We start from the raw sequence: 16,087 nt of genomic DNA, 5'->3' as shown, positions 1-16,087 counted from the left end.
GGCGTCTAAACATTTTGTACCATTGCTTCCTTTTTTTTTTTCGGACAGGGGATATCTGGGTTTTCAACCCGACTAATTATCCTGTGACTCGAGAGGAGAGGTTCCATCCCCTCGAAAACGTTAATCCTGGGGCTCAAATTCTGATGGAAGAGATGAACAACGCTTCTTGAGGAGGGTATGTGACCAATCGAGCTACCCAAGAGGGGCTTGTACCATTGCTTCTCATCCCGTGTTTTGTGTTTTTAATACGCTCATCCAAAGACGTAAAAATTGACCACAAAAAGCCAAAAAAAAAAAAAACCCAAAGGCATAAAAAGCTAAATGCGGAACATTGTAAATTTGTGGTGGGGGTTAAAATGAAATGGACAGGATGGGAATATCAAAGCCTTTAGGGCAAAGTTTTCCCAAACATTTGCAATTGTAACGTGGCAACCGCAAGGACACGAGCATATGTGCATTATTTTTCTGAATTCTTTTGCGAGCCTTATTTATTGCTTCACTAACTTTTTATTTGAAAAGCTAATTAGGGGAGAAAAAAAGGAAAAGGAAAAACAGAGTTCAGTTTTACAGCCCCAAATTCAATCCTGGTCTCTGGAGCTGGCATCGGTGGGCAATTTGTTTTAGCGTTATCTTTATCCGTTCTTTGCTCGCTCCCTCGCTCGATTCGCACTCTTTTGCAACCTCCAGTTGGGGCTGGAGATTGGAGACTGGAGACTAGAGACATGAACATCTTGGCAACTGGCTTCACTGCCCGAATCTCCCCCACATGTTCGACGAAAGTCCCAGTACGACGCCTTTGCTTCGGCAGTGCGTCAACAACGAGGCTGGCTTTTCTCAAATTCTCACTAAACAACGGCAAAGTAACTCTTCCAAGAAGAATCGTATGCATGGCGGTTCGTTAGCACTTCATCTTATTTTATTTGTTCTTAAAATTCAAAGCACGTGATTGCCCCAGAAGAGCAAAAAAAGATAGAAAGATAACGGTAATCAAAGCAAAGACATGGAGAAGAACCGAGATAGAAAGATTATAGTAATCAAAGTAAAGAAATGGAGAAGAACCCACGCCAGTTAATCTTCAAATGTCATATTTAAGGTTCTTGTTAATATTCCAGCAAATAGAACACGATTGGATAAGTTGAATATTGTTTTGATGCGTCCTCTTCGTTGTTGTAGCTTATGACGGGATAAAATGCAGGAACCTTATCTAATCACAAAACTGGAATCCGCTGAGAAGACATGGCAAGAATTGTCGGTATGCATTTCATTCATGCATAGTCACAGGGGATTTTTTTCACCTCAATCCTTCATGATTCAGATTATAAATATCCTGTCAAGTGCCGAGGTTTCATTTGGAATCTAAACTGCAGGTTAAGCTGGCTGATCCAGATGTAGTCTCAAATCCAAGTGAATATCAAAAGCTGGCACAATCTGTTGCAGAGCTTGATGAGGTGCTGCATGTCCTCTGTTTATAAATTAGCTCATTTTATCTTGATGACTTTTTTATGTGGTGTAAATTGCCATGGTTTTGCTTCATTAATGATGCTTTCTGCACTAATGAACTACTAGGTTGTGCTCACCTACAGAAGATTTAAGACTTGCGAGAAGCAGTTAGAAGAAACAAAAGGTTTTCTTTAACTTGCTCAATCTTCGCATACGATTCCTAAAGTTTGTAACTGTTTTTGTATGTGTTATCCCTTAACCAAAATTTATTTTCTTTGCTCCTCAACGTCAGCTTTGGCAAAAGAAGAAGGTGCTGACAAAGACATGGCAGAGATGATATCTTCCGAAATCGAAACTTTAACCACTCAAATCAAAGATCTTGAGGAGAGGCTTAAGGTCATATGAGATATCAATTTTTAACTTTTTGGACCTTGTTTTGCCATTAGATTGGTTTGTAAAGACTGTATATCTTGCCATTCCATGATAGGTACTACTGCTTCCTACTGACCCTCTTGATTCAAGAAATATAATGCTTGAAGGTAATATATTCACACCTTTTATTCTGTGCTATGTAGTGTTTGGATTAATTAACGGTGGTCATTCACATAGCTGCATTGTGGTTCAAGATTCATGCACATTTGTTGGAGCTGCATCATTTTCAGTTAGCCTAAATTGAGACTATGAATTGATAGGAAGTGAAACTAATTATTCGATAAATAAAAGTTTAAGAGGAGGGTATGGTCGATTTCTTTTTGGTCTGCATTGAATGAAACAAAAATGTTCTGTGCTCCATGTGGTGTTTTCCTTAGCAATTATTTAGTTTTAGACAATTCTTCAAAATTTTTAGTTTTTAATCACAAGCACTTCTTTAGATTGATTTCATTATTTGCAGTGAGGGCTGGTACTGGTGGCGATGAAGCTGGAATTTGGGCTGGTGATCTTGTAGGTACATGCTTCTCTGTCCTTTGAGTACTTGTCAGCCTGTAGGATGACATGAACATTATTTTGCATATGTTGGTTATGCAATTTTTTCACCTACATTTCAAGTCAAACTCAGTATGCACAGCTATCAGGATTTAGTTCCTCATAATGGAGAAACTCTTTTTGTTGGCACGCACTTGAGTGAACTTATATTCAGAATAAGCTCATTCTTTGAACCCTAGTTTTCTTTCATCCTTTTTGTGTATTTAAATCTTTTCTGTGTAGCTACCTTTTGGCTCTTGGTCTTTCATCATTGGAAACACAATGAAATAGATAATATTTGTTATGATGGGATGCTATCCTTCACTTTGTCATGCTTTTTGAGTGTTGGTTGTTATTCGCTTCTTGTGGGCAATGCTACAAAGAGAAGAAGTAAGTTAGTGAACTTGCCTGAGATCTGCTTATACTTCTGTTTTCTTGGATTTCCCTATTGGAAGGCTCGAAAAAATAATAATTATCAAGACAGTTTCCTCAATGCTGATTCCAGTTACTGCTAAGCTGCTGATTACTGGTTACATCTACTTGCTTGTTTTTGTTCTTTGTTGTTAGCGGTAACTATTAGACACCTTTTAGGTACGCATGTATCAGAAGTACAGTGAAAGGAATTCATGGAAAGTCTCCCCAGTTTCAAGTTCTGAGGTAAATAACTACTTAATTATATGAATAGCCTTTCTATTCTGGTTGGACTAATGGAATTAATTTCCAGGCTGAAAAAGGTGGATTTAAGACATATGTTATGGAAATCAAAGGAAATCGTGTATATAGCAAATTGAAATATGAGTCTGGTGTCCATCGAGTACAACGTGTTCCTCAAACAGAAGCACAAGGCCGTGTTCACACGTCCACTGCAACTGTTGCTATCATGCCAGAGGTAAGTCTATTCTGTGTCTGGGATACATCTTTATCTTCTATTCAGCTCAATTAGTTGGATATCAATTTTTTTTCTTTTATGAATAAATAAGTTACTTGAGATTAATTAAGACGTATATGAGATTCTTCTGTGTCAGAGAAATCAGTGGGAACTTCACAGAATCACATGGTGCTGTCCTTGACTAAAATTTAAAATACTGGATTATTCTCAAATGGCATTGACCTCATCAGGCTGGTCTTTTGTGTTGAAGTTAATTGTGTGCTTAGGATGTCATTGTTCTTGTGTAACATTAATTGATGACTTTATATCGATACAAAGAATGCATTAGTCAGTGGTTGTTGTTCATTTCTCAAGGATGATAACTGGTACAACAATAAGGTTAGACGTTTTCACTTGGGAGGTCACATGATTGGTACACAAAACAAGCTCTCTACTTGTGCAAATACTGTCGGGAGTCTCTTACACTAGTTTAACCTGAGCATTCATCTGTAAGTTACTCCGAGTAGCAGTGTAATTTCTGGGACTAGGTTGCCATTTTCCTATAAGATTTCTCTATATCATAGAATGACGTCACATGGTAGGTTGGGTAGATATTTATGTTTCCTACTTAAATGCAGCTGTGGTTTTCTTACTAAGTTCTGCTATCGTGCTGTTTCTTCTATGACATCTCTGTTTCCTTGGCATCCTGGTTCTAGGCTGATGAAGTTGAGGTGGAGATTGATCCAAAGGATATTGAGCTCACAACTGCACGTTCTGGTGGTGCTGGAGGTACAGATGAGTGAAATATCTTGTCTTTAAATTTTTAAGATTCTTGGGTTTTCTTAAGGAGTGAACCAATTCTTGATGATTTGTCATGCATAATCTGTGGTACAGGGCAGAATGTCAACAAGGTAGAGACAGCAATTGATCTTTTCCATAAGCCTACAGGAATAAGGATTTTTTGCACCGAGGAGAGAACTCAGCTTCAGAACAAGAGTCGTGCTCTTCAATTGTTGCGAGCAAAATTGTAAGGGAAATTGCAATTTTTTTTTAACCTGGATCTAACGTAACCTTTGCTGATATCACTCTAAGCACAATTATAGGTATCTGAATTTGACTTGAAAAAATTGGATTGTTTTATGATAGTAACTATGCTAGGTGAGTGTTAAGTTTATGAAAAGCATTTAAATTTCTTAATATGCAGCTGGAATATAAGCTACAATGGAAATTGACATCTATCAACTTTTGATAAATGGTTGCACATGCCAACATTTGTAGTTTTGAATCTCAAGCATTAGCTCTTGTTTGGTACCTAGTCTTCAACGTTGATGTTTAGTGGTTTGTTCATTATGACTCAACTAAAATTCCATTTCCCCTGGTCCTTGACAATATCACCCCGTAGAATTTAGATTCGTAATCTTAGTAATTAAAACTAGTGTCTTAAAAGTTAGGCTTTTTGTGATGGATTCCAATCTGCTGTATTCTTTCAGGTATGAAATAAAAGTGAGAGAGCAGCAAGAGTCTATAAGGAATCAGAGGAAGTCACAGGTCTGACATTTTGCTTGGGAATTTTGTTGCATCGTCATGGGTTATTGAAGTTAAAGTGATAGCATGAATATGCTGCTCTTAATAAATGTTTACTTCTTCCTTGCATTCTCCAATCTTATTTAAATATTATTTACATTTTCATCCATGTTTCTGATGCAATAGTTCAGTTCTTTTTATGCTTGTATCTTAACCTCTACTAGTCATTAGGATTTTGTTATTTTTTGCAAGTAAATAGATGTGATTGCTCATCTTCTTGGAAGTAACCATGATGATAGCTCTAATAATTGCGGGAATACAAGTAAATTTAGTTTTTGGTGACATCTCTTGCGGATCTAATCCTTCTTAGAAAGGGCTAGAGGTTACACCCCGTCATTCTATGTTTATACATGGAAGGTGTTGATTTACTATTTTAGATGGAGAGGTGTGAATTTAACCCCTCCCAATATTCTTAATCCCCAAGTTGAAACTTGCAGTTAGTTTGTTCTTCACTTAAAAGAAAAAGTAACAATTGTCCTTCCGTTGATCTACTTCTTATGGGATTTGTGATACGTACAAAATGCAGGTTGGCACCGGTGCACGTGCTGAGAAGATCCGAACATACAACTATAAGGTAGCTGTCTGACTTTTCTGCAGTATTATTCAGAGTACCTAGATTGTAAATGGAGAGTTAGCAAGAATGCAACTTTTGACTCTAAATGTCAACGTTGTTGCTCAATACAAAAAGGCGACTTACGAGAATCATGGAATCTCCACATTCTCTTCGTCTTTGAAAGATAGTGAGATGCACCTAATTTATTACCTTTTAACCATTGTTGTTTACTGAGAAGCTTGTTAATTGGTTCTCCACCAAATTAAACAATTACGACAGTCTACTGATGATTGATAGATACTTCTGCATTTAGGACAATAGGGTTACTGATCATCGGTTGAAAATGAACTTTGAGCTCACATCGTTTCTCAGCGGTGACGTCGAAGCTGCTGTTCAGGTAAACTCTTAACTCCGAGAAAATAGATTGATAGGAAAATTAAGTTTCTGCTGGCACACTTGGTTTATGATCTTTTTGGTGCATGTTGAACTAATTTTCCTTCTTGATGCTCTCTTCAGTCTTGTGCTGCCATGGAACAGAAGGAGTTACTGCAAGAACTAGCCTTGTCTGTTGGGGCACTAGCTAGTTAAATCGTTCTTTCAACTCATGTAAAAAGTAGAATGCTACTGGATACGGCAGTGACACCCAGATGATACGCAAGAGGTGCCCTCAAATTGCCATTGAAGTTTAAAATTAGTTTGTTAGATTCATACGAAACTTTAACGAGTTGCTTTGTAATCAGTTCTATTCTGTTATTACGTGTATAGACAGGTCCTCTTTTTTTTCCTTTTTTTTTAATAAACAGAGTCTCGTCTGAGTTTGCGCGTTTCTGGGACTTCGGTAATTTCGACGCTCCATTGATGATGAATGAATTAAGTTCTGGCTAAGACGGGAAAGGTACTATTCTGCGTGCACCTCCACCGCGGAGGGTTGATAGTTCAGGGTTGAGGAAAAGAGATTTACGGGTTATTTCACAGAATATTGCTATTTTTTTTTTTCAAAATTAAGAAAATTGAGAAGGGATAAATTGAGTGGTACGGGAGGAGAGAATATTATTCATAGGTCTTGAGCTTACACTTTAAAATAAAATAAAATAAAATAACTCCTGATTTCACACTAAAAGAAGAAGCACCCCCGATTATTGAAGTGCTCTATGGGGATTTTGTTTATTGTATTGGATTAATGTGTAATTTAAAATATATTTTTATTCCTTTTTTGAGTTATAATATAGGATAAAATAATTATTTTTTATTTTTTATTTTTTAAAATACAAAAGTTTCATCAAATTGGAATTTTTACTAAAAATGTTGCTCTAGTATTGTTCACCAAACATTACATTTCAAAAGTACAAAGCTGGACATTTTGAAAGTAAAAGTATTTCGTTTCCAAACATCTTAAAAGTACGGGTGTTGCGCTTCCAAACGTGCATTCTGAATTCCGTTCCTGGATGACTTCATCTCTTCTCTCGACTCGTGTTCCCTCCTTCCTTTCTTATTTTTCTCCACCTCCTTTAACAATTAACACCAATGAAAGTATTGATAATGTTATCTTGATTCTGAATTTAAGACGGCAAAATATTAGGTGAAATAAACCAGGGATTAACCGTCGGTGTGACAAGTAGGGAGTAGTAGTATTTACTATTTATATAACAGTGAAGTCAAAAACTCTGTAAGGGTGGCTCCAACGGCATTAAATGAAGCGTGTAATACGCTGAGTTCCATTATATGCATCATAAATATGATGCGTGTAATGCTCTATTGATGGGGCTCAGCTATGGGTCTTCTTTTTTTTTTCTTTTTTTTTTTATCAAACCAATTGGACCATTGTTTGATGATCGTTGCTCATTATTGTTTCTTTTCATTAAAATAAAATTGTATCGTTACGTGAAATCCTAAATTTTTTCTACAAATAAGGGAATTTTTTTTTCATTTCTCACCCTCATATTTCTTTATTTTTCATACTCTATTACTCATTTCCTTCAACCACTTATACAATTCCTCAAAGTGCTCTTATTTTCTAATTATGCATGAGAAATTTAATAATTTTAGAAATATGTTTACTGCTCCAAGAGATCCAAAGATGATCAAGTTTAAGCAAATGCAAGAAGCTGCAAGAAAAGACATCGAGCGAGCATTTGGAGTGCTTCAATCTCATTGGGCTATTGTATGTGGGCCAACTCGGTTATGGCATAGAGTGAAACTAAAAGATATAATATATGCATGCATCATATTACAAAATATGATTGTTGAGGATGAAGGAGATGTAATAAGAAATTGGGATGATGATGATGATCAAACAATCCATATGACTCCAAGTTCTGTCGAAAATTTTCAATATTACCTTCAAAGGAACACGGAACTATGGGATCATAAAATGCATCATTAGTTTTGATCGGACTTGATCGAGCATATTTGGAAATGATTCAGAGGCATTAACAATGAAAATTAGTATTCATTATGTTATTATTTGCATTTTATTGATTTAATTATGTAATATTATGTCACAGAGTTAAATTAATTCGATAGAGTATTATTAATTAAGTATGAATTATTATGATGTCTTCACATTTAAGGTGTCACGTATTTGTTTAATAAATACATTCAAATATTAATATTTTTGAGGGATAGAAAAATAATTATTATTGAAAATCACAAATTAATAATATTTATTAGTTTTTAGAAAATAAAATGTTGAAGGGTAAAAAATTTAATGAAAGTTAATAATTTATTTTTCAAAAAAATATGATTATTTTAAAAAGTTAATCTTATTTATTTATAAGAGATTAGAGATGTGAATTATAAAAATAATGTTTGATTTGATTATAGGGTCATATTATTACACTGTCTTGAGTATAATTTATTATGAGTAAAAATATAATGAAAATAAAAATAATAAAATACTGACGTGACATGTATAATACGGAAAGCCATGCCACGTGCCAACTCAATGCTTCATCCCAACATCATTACCAAACTCTCTCACTTGTCAACGTGCTGATCCTGGCTTACGAGCCCTCCGCATGAAAGAGTATCTTTTCTTCGATGGTAGTACTATCTATATATGTATACATATGGCAACTTCTCATCCTTTCCAAGCTTCTCTGTGTCCAACGCTCCGGGCTCGTATGAATACTAGAATCATCATCGCCATCAGCACCCCGTTTTCTATCACCGCTTCCATTTCCAATTTTATGCTCAAAAAGCAGCTTTCCTCCTCTGCTCCCCATTTTCTCTCCCACAACACTCGTTCTACTTCTAGTAGTTCTATCAAATCAGCCAAACTACTCTCCCACACATATAGGACCCTTAATCCCAAATTTTCTTCCCCTTCTCGGCCTTTACCACGTCGCTTACACTCTTTCAGAATTTTGGCTATGGCAGAGCAGTCCTCCCGGACAACGTCGACGTCGCAGCAGCAATCCCACAGACACGCCAATCGTCTTGCTGCTGAACACAGCCCTTACCTTCTTCAACACGCCCATAACCCGGTATTCTTGTCAATCACTGACTACATATTTTGCCCTTTTATCATGTTCTCTAAATTAACTTTTACCTAATTTAGCTCATTTTTCTCCTTTATGGGACGGGTTTAAAAAACTTGTAAGTAATACTTCTTTTCCAACTTCTGGGCTCTTCTGAGGGGGGGAAAAAAGAAAAAGAAAAGGGTTTAATTATATGTTATTATTTCTTACTCTAATTACTATATATGAAGGTTGATTGGTATCCATGGGGTGAAGAGGCATTTTCTGAAGCTCGAAAGAGGGACGTGCCCATCTTCTTATCAAGTTATTTCCATTTTCCTTGCACTTCTCCCCACACCCACCCCCTGCCCCCCCCAAAAAAAAAAAATCCTTTTTCTCTCCAAAATTCGTGCTGTTTTTACCTTGAGCGCCCGAATAATGATCATTGCATTTTATTTCTGGTGTTTTCTCGTGGACTATTGGGGTTGCTTTTATGCTTGAAGTCGGGTACAGCACTTGCCACTGGTAAGCCTGTTGGGTGGAATCCTGCAAGTCTTGGACTTCCTTTATTACTCATGGATGGGTAAGATTTGATGACAAATTTTGATTGACTAGGTGTCATGTGATGGAGGTTGAATCCTTTGAGGACGAGGGGGTTGCAGAACTGCTGAATGATTGGTTTGTCAGTATAAAGGTAAGAATGTAATTTTAGTTACTCGTGCCTGTATCAGTGAGGAATATATTTATTTGTAACACCATGTCTGTAAGCCTTCCATATCTCCACTGCAGCTTAAAACATGATGATTACTTTTTTGGCAGGTTGATCGAGAAGAGCGTCCAGATGTTGACAAGGTAAGAATTGCATGAGAATGACACGATATTGTTGTTTCAATTTATTTTGGGTATGACTTTAGTTAGTCTGGTTGGACTATCCTATTCATCACGGTCTTATTTGCCAGTGGTTATCTAATGATTTTGGATAACGTCAGAGTATGTTCAGGGAAAGGTTGTGGATAAGCTGTCATTTTAACCTCGCAGGGATGAAGCTAACAGCTCAAACACTACCTAAAATGATGAGCTAATTGTGGTACAAATATATTTTTCTTCGATGGATTGGTCATATTCACTTCGAGAAACTGAATCAGATGATTTATCATTTCATTTTGCAGCTGCAATTTGAAAAATCGTACTTGTCCTTAATTTTGACTTATAGCATGCAAAATCTCTTTTCTCTGGGGAAATCTTAGCTTGAGTTTTACTGATTTCTTATTTGAGGGCCTTAATCCTGGCCGAAAATACTCTGCTTTCTCTCCCCTTTACTTGCTTCTCTGTTGATGGTGATTCCTTTTTAGATAGTAAAAACATGCAGTTGTGTTTTCAGGTATACATGACATACGTCCAGGCTTTACACGGGGGTGGTGGTTGGCCGCTGTCTGTCTTTCTTTCTCCTGATCTGAAGCCTTTGATGGGTGGGACTTACTTCCCTCCTGAAGATAAATATGGAAGACCAGGATTCAAAACCATACTAAGGTGAGAACAGTACCAGAGGATAATTCTGGTGTCTCAATTATTTTTAGTTTGGTATTTGCAGAGGGATTAAGCACCCAGTTCTCTACTCCCCTGCTAAAAAACTTTGCTTTCAGAATGCCTTGACCACCATAGGTAAATCAAACACAGCTCAGTGGTCAAACATTGTTATCTGTCTTTGTCTCTCCTTGTAGAATCAGGGTATCATTCTCTTCCCACTTCCCCAAAATTCTTCTCCCATGGACCCACCGCTTCTGGGGAAATAAGAAACAATATTAGTTTTGGTTCTGATTTATGTACGTTAGGTTGAATGGGGTGTTGAGGAATGTCTGGTAAAAGGTGTAGTAAGATAAAACAAAGTTGCTTAACCTTGTATTTCTGTTACTTGATCATAATTGTTTCAGAAAGGTTAAAGAAGCTTGGGACAAGAAAAAGGACATGCTTGTCAGCAGTGGAGCATTTGCAATGGAACAACTTGCTGAAGCATTGACAGCCACTGCAGGGTCAAATAAACTACCAGATGGGCTTCCTCAGACGGCATTGAACCTATGTGCTGAACAGGTACTTTTTGGAGCGGAGAAATTGCTTGTATTGTCCATTGTATTAATGGGTTCATGTGCGGCTCATTGGTTCAGATTTTTACACAATGAAAAGTTAGGGCGGCATTTCTTCTCAGATTTAAGATCGAAGTTACCCCTTATGATATTCGAACTGTCTATATGGGTAATTACAAGGGTATATCACAGCATTGGTATACATTTTTTTGTTAAATACCTTGGACTTCTTGAGAAAAATTTTGTACTGGATTCATCGATTTCTCACTTCACTTAGTTGCAGTGTAATCATGTTATGTGGAACATTTGTGTCAGACTTTTTGTACTCCGCATTTTCTTTGGTGTCCTCATGCTTAGCTCCCTGAAGCCTGTATGTTCTGTTGATGACTAACATCATCAGGTTTATGTTGCTAATTCTCCTTTTCTGAATGTTCAACAGTTAGCTGAGAGTTACGATTCAAAGTATGGAGGTTTTGGTTCTGCTCCAAAATTTCCCAGGCCTGTTGAGATTCAATTAATGCTTTATTACTCAAAAAAGTTGATGGAGTCTCAAAAACCAAATGAAGCAAAGAAAGTTCTAGAAATGTCAGTCTTCACTTTGCAGTGCATGGCAAAGGGAGGCATCCATGACCATATTGGAGGAGGTTTTCATAGATACAGTGTGGATGAATGTTGGCATGGTTAGTCCCACCTCCTCGGTTATACATGTTGATCTTGAGCATTAGAAAATGGACCAAGTTTTGTTGATATGTTATTTCCTCCATGCAGTTCCACATTTTGAGAAAATGTTGTATGACCAAGGGCAGCTTGCCAATGCTTTCCTGAACGTCTTTTCCATTACAAAAGATATGTTCTATTCAAGTGTTTGCCGAGATATCCTTGATTACTTGAGGAGAGACATGACTGGTCCTAATGGTGAGATCTTTTCAGCAGAGGATGCAGACAGTGCGGAATTCGAGGGTGCTTCAAGGAAAAAGGAGGGTGCTTTCTACATCTGGACCAGTGAAGAGGTATATAATTCTAATGTATTCATCAATTATTTGAGGAAAACTTGTTTCACCATATAACAATGTCAGTGATGTGCTACTTAAGTTTAACTTTGTCCTGCAGATCTAACTAGTTTTATCTGGGAAGTTATTGCCAACGGATGTTAGAATTTTTCTTCATATATTTCACCCTGAGTATGAAAAAGGCTCTTGTTAGTGTATGAATGTTTCTCCTTTCTTCTTTTGACAAGATGTAAGCTGGCCATGCTTTTGTAGTTTTCACAATCCAGCTCCTAGTCCAATATCCTTGCTAACTTCCTTTCTTCCTTAAAAGGTTGACAAAGTAGTGGGTGAGCACGCAACTGTTTTCAAGGATCATTACTACATAAAACCTTCAGGCAATTGTGACTTGTCAAGGATGAGTGATCCTCACAATGAATTTAATGGTAAAAATGTGTTAATAGAGAGAAACAGTACATCTGCCATGGCCTCAAAATATGGTATGCCTGTGGAGAAGTACCTTGATATACTAGGTACTTGTCGTCAGAAGCTCTTTGATGTGCGATCAAAACGCCCTCGGCCACATCTGGATGATAAGGTATTATCAACTGTTTTGCGAGGTGTCTCAAGTCCTTGAATTTTGTTCTTTATCCATGAAGGATGGTTGCCTCTGAAATTTTTATAGGTAATTGTTTCCTGGAATGGGCTTGCAATTTCATCTTTTGCCCGAGCATCCAAAATTCTGAAGTGCGAGTCTCAAGGAGGGAGGTTTCACTTTCCTGTTGTGGGAACTGATGTAAGAATTTTCACATATCATATTTGAACCATTAATGAAGTTATAACGTCTTAAGATAATTAGCGAACTAGTAAATAAAAATGCTTAATCTCGTTAATCTTGGGTTTGATCTTTTTGGCTTCGCTTTGGTGGAGTTCAAAAATCTTTGTTGTCGGCTGACATTTGTATCGTGTGTATTGCCTTTTTTAATTTTTTGTCTCCCATCTTCCTTGTCGTTTCAACCTTGTACAATTTGGTTTTAGAATGGCAGTTTCTGCAATTTGATGCTGGAAAATGTTTTGCTAGATGATGAGTTGCTATTTATGGTTAAGTTTTAAGATATTAGGCTAAATTAACTCAGCTAGCTTTTTTGTAATGCACTTTTATTTTCCTGAGTAACAAGATGGATAAGTAAAACAATGGTACTCTGTTGTCATAGGGAAGGTAAAGATACAATATGTTAAATGATTTCTCATAGCATTTTTTCCCTCTTCTCGTAGGCTTGCTAACATGGTGCTTTCTTTTTTGTTTTTTTTTTTTTTTGGGGAGGGGGGAGGTGTGTGTTTGAGTGAGGGGGGTGTGATTTTAAGTAGCTTTTTGTAGGTAGACTCATTTTATGGGAAAGAATAGCAGTAGCATGACAGGCGCTTGTGAGTCTCAAACTCACAGACGCTGTTCTTCTGATTTTTTCATATTTTCAAATAAGCACCTAAATTAACTTAAGCGACAATAGGATTTAAGCGATAGAAATAAACTAAAAGAGGGCTACCTTCATGGCCCACCCTGCTGATTTTAGGGATTCCATGTTCGTATTTATCATTTAGGAAATTTTAAGTTGCTTTTTGAAGGTAGACTCTTATTTAAGTGCATCTTTCGTCTTTTTTGTTTCATGAAGCCTAAAGAATACATCGAAGTTGCAGAAAAGGCAGCATCTTTCATTAGGAAACATCTTTATGACCCGCACAAGCGAAGGCTGCAGCATAGCTTCAGGAATGGTCCAGCTAAAGCCCCTGGGTTTTTAGATGATTATGCCTTTCTCATATCAGGCTTGTTGGATCTTTATGAATTTGGAGGCTCAATCTTTTGGCTGGTCTGGGCAATGGAACTTCAAGATACCCAGGTATTAAGTAGACTGCTTGTGTCCTTTCTACTTTTCAGTGATGGCTGTTATTCAACTCCATGTTTTTAACAACTTCTAGGATGAGGTTTTTCTTGATAAAGATGGTGGAGGTTACTTCAACACTCCAGGGGAAGATCCTTCAATTCTTTTGCGGGTTAAAGAAGATCATGATGGGGCGGAACCTTCAGGGAATTCTGTTTCAGCAATTAATCTCATAAGATTGGCTTCCATAGTTTCTGGGAGTAGGTCTGACAACTACAGGCGAAATGCCGAACGGCTTCTGGTTTGTATTTGCTCCCCTGAAAATGTTTAGATTACTTTCATTGTTTAAGTGCTTTGTAGATGACTGGCTTCATTCATATGTTCCTCTCGTTCACCCATTATGTGTGTGTTTATGGGAACAAATGTATGTGCTGGTACAGGCGGTCTTTGAGAAGAGACTGAAAGATGCCGCGGTTGCTGTGCCTCTACTGTGCTGTGCAGCAGATATGGTCTCTGTTCCTTCCAGGAAGCAAGTTGTAGTGGTTGCAAACAAGGCTTCTGGAGAGTTTGATAGCATGTTGGCTGCTGCTCATGCTTCATATAGTCCCAATGAAACAGTAAGTAATTTCTAAATTGACAAGCGGAGATAATTGCTGAATCTTGATGTTTGTAAAAGTTGGAGTGAATTTGTAATCCCCAGTTTGCTCCTTTTTCATTTGTGTTTTTCTTCCCTTCGTAAATATAATCTCCCCCGTTCCAATTGGAACAGGTAATTCACATAGACCCAACCGATGAAGAAGAGATTGGATTTTGGGAGGATACCAATTCGAATATTGCTCTGATGGCTAAAAACAATTTCTCTTCCGACAAGGTTGTTGCTCTCGTATGCCAGAACTTCACATGCAGTCCTCCAGTTAGCGACCCCAAATCTCTCGAGTCTCTGCTCTCGCAGTAGTCCTGTCCTTTATGTAAAGAATGGTAGTAGGATATTAACTGGAAAATATTTGGGTTTTGTCTGAGATTTTTGGTTATTTTCACTCACTCTAGAACCACTGAGTTCTTGTTTTGTATCTTTTACCCTGTTTTGAGTATTTGTATCAAGTTGGTATATGCAATTTATTAGTGTCTTTCATGTGCGGAGCATTGACTACATCCCTCTTGACGTCTCAACATTTATGGTAGATTGGGTTAGATCGCTCTGTTGGGGCCATGGTTCAAAGTTAAAGTCAAGGTTAAGGTTAAGGTCGCTGATTGTTTCGGATCGGTCTCAACATATCGGGTTAGATCGCTCTGTTGGGGCCATGGTTCAAAGTTAAAGTCAAGGTTGAGGTTAAGGTCGCTGATTGTTCCGGATCGGTCTCAATATATCGCGATTTTGGACGCAAAATTTTGAAATATTTTATATTCTAAAAATTGTAAAAAAATACAGTATGATAAATAAAAATAATAAAAAAATAATAAAAAAAATAAAAAAATTAAGTTGACTCGATTACCCTATAAATTCTCCGCTTTTTTAACCTTAGAAAGTAACAGCTTCTTTGCTCTCCTATTCGGTAATTTACCCCAAAACTATCCACTCGTGCTAACTTGAGCATTGGAGTAAAATCGGGGAGCAGCCCCGCCCTTGCATCTAATTTCGTACACTCTTGCTAACTTGAGCATCGGACTTAAACCGGGGGAACAACCTGCCTCTGCTTCTAATTTAGTACACGGAATCCGTGTGGGAGCTTGTTGATCTTGAGTCTTCTCGGAAGCTCCGATCGTTACTTTACATGGAGTTCCTAGATTTCAAAATGTGAGAAGACTGCAAGAATCCCCCTGGTTTTGCATGACGATTGGGAGTAGAGGGTCAAGCCAAGGAGTTCGGTTGTTCATGTCCTGGCCATTGGAGGGCTTGACCAAGAAAGCTGTGCATTCTTGCCATCTTGTGATGTTCTACCGTGCACTGCTCTGATTCCTGGCATTTTATCTGATCCTCCGAGGTGATTATAGCTTCAAATCTTGGTTGATTGTCACCTTTTCTTCACTATTATCAGATTCCTTTTTGGACGATCATGGCGGCATTCCTACCCTGTTTGGGACAACAGCGACAGGTTTAATTCCATTCTTGCACCTTAGCGTATCATATGCTTACCATCTAGCATAGCACTTCTTCGACCAATTGGCTCATGATTCCTCATGGCTAGCTGTTACTCGAGAGTCGAGTCTTCCATTAGCGGCAGCCGTTGTAAGTTGTAAGTTGCAACTTCCCCGGGATATTGTGCAGCCAAGTTTTCC

The 16,087-nt window shown here is 37.6% G+C and overlaps 2 protein-coding genes across 2 annotated transcripts; both read left to right on the top strand.

The window, feature by feature from the left end:
• Nucleotides 1–523: 523 nt before the first annotated feature.
• On the top strand, nt 524–6,241 carry LOC113749305 (peptide chain release factor APG3, chloroplastic-like). Its single transcript, XM_027292996.1, has 15 exons — nt 524–893; nt 1,196–1,252; nt 1,368–1,448; nt 1,567–1,624; nt 1,733–1,836; nt 1,928–1,979; nt 2,333–2,382; nt 2,995–3,060; nt 3,128–3,292; nt 3,988–4,060; nt 4,166–4,298; nt 4,762–4,819; nt 5,382–5,429; nt 5,722–5,805; nt 5,925–6,241. Exons 1-15 carry the CDS (start codon nt 723–725, stop codon nt 5,994–5,996), a joined length of 1,272 nt encoding a protein of 423 aa, XP_027148797.1. The 5' UTR covers nt 524–722; the 3' UTR covers nt 5,997–6,241.
• Nucleotides 6,242–8,471: 2,230 nt separating this feature from the next.
• Nucleotides 8,472–14,946, top strand: LOC113763808 (spermatogenesis-associated protein 20). Its single transcript, XM_027307757.1, has 15 exons — nt 8,472–8,893; nt 9,118–9,190; nt 9,370–9,391; nt 9,482–9,560; nt 9,686–9,718; nt 10,248–10,396; nt 10,798–10,954; nt 11,387–11,627; nt 11,716–11,957; nt 12,268–12,531; nt 12,619–12,729; nt 13,604–13,828; nt 13,908–14,111; nt 14,251–14,427; nt 14,580–14,946. The coding sequence occupies exons 1-15, from the start codon at nt 8,477–8,479 to the stop codon at nt 14,763–14,765; spliced, it is 2,580 nt and encodes an 859-aa protein (XP_027163558.1). The 5' UTR covers nt 8,472–8,476; the 3' UTR covers nt 14,766–14,946.
• The last annotated feature ends 1,141 nt before the right edge of the window (nt 14,947–16,087 follow it).

Source organism: Coffea eugenioides, chromosome 1 (genome assembly GCF_003713205.1).
Source record: "Coffea eugenioides isolate CCC68of chromosome 1, Ceug_1.0, whole genome shotgun sequence".
Classification (NCBI taxonomy): Eukaryota; Viridiplantae; Streptophyta; class Magnoliopsida; order Gentianales; family Rubiaceae; genus Coffea; species Coffea eugenioides.
This window is presented reverse-complemented; position numbering and strand designations above follow the sequence as displayed.

What these genes read in the sequence shown, in the direction of transcription:
- LOC113749305 (XM_027292996.1), top strand. Translation starts at nt 723, where the DNA reads ATGAACATCTTGGCAACTGGCTTCACTGCCCGAATCTCCCCCACATGT. An exon ending in GCAGTTAGAAGAAACAAAAG is followed by an intron (nt 1,625 to 1,732) that starts GTTTTCTTTAAC and finishes CCTCAACGTCAG; the next exon opens with CTTTGGCAAAAGAAGAAGGT. An exon ending in CTGTTGCTATCATGCCAGAG is followed by an intron (nt 3,293 to 3,987) that starts GTAAGTCTATTC and finishes TCCTGGTTCTAG; the next exon opens with GCTGATGAAGTTGAGGTGGA.
- LOC113763808 (XM_027307757.1), top strand. Translation starts at nt 8,477, where the DNA reads ATGGCAACTTCTCATCCTTTCCAAGCTTCTCTGTGTCCAACGCTCCGG. An exon ending in GGATTCAAAACCATACTAAG is followed by an intron (nt 10,397 to 10,797) that starts GTGAGAACAGTA and finishes TAATTGTTTCAG; the next exon opens with AAAGGTTAAAGAAGCTTGGG. An exon ending in GGCCACATCTGGATGATAAG is followed by an intron (nt 12,532 to 12,618) that starts GTATTATCAACT and finishes AAATTTTTATAG; the next exon opens with GTAATTGTTTCCTGGAATGG.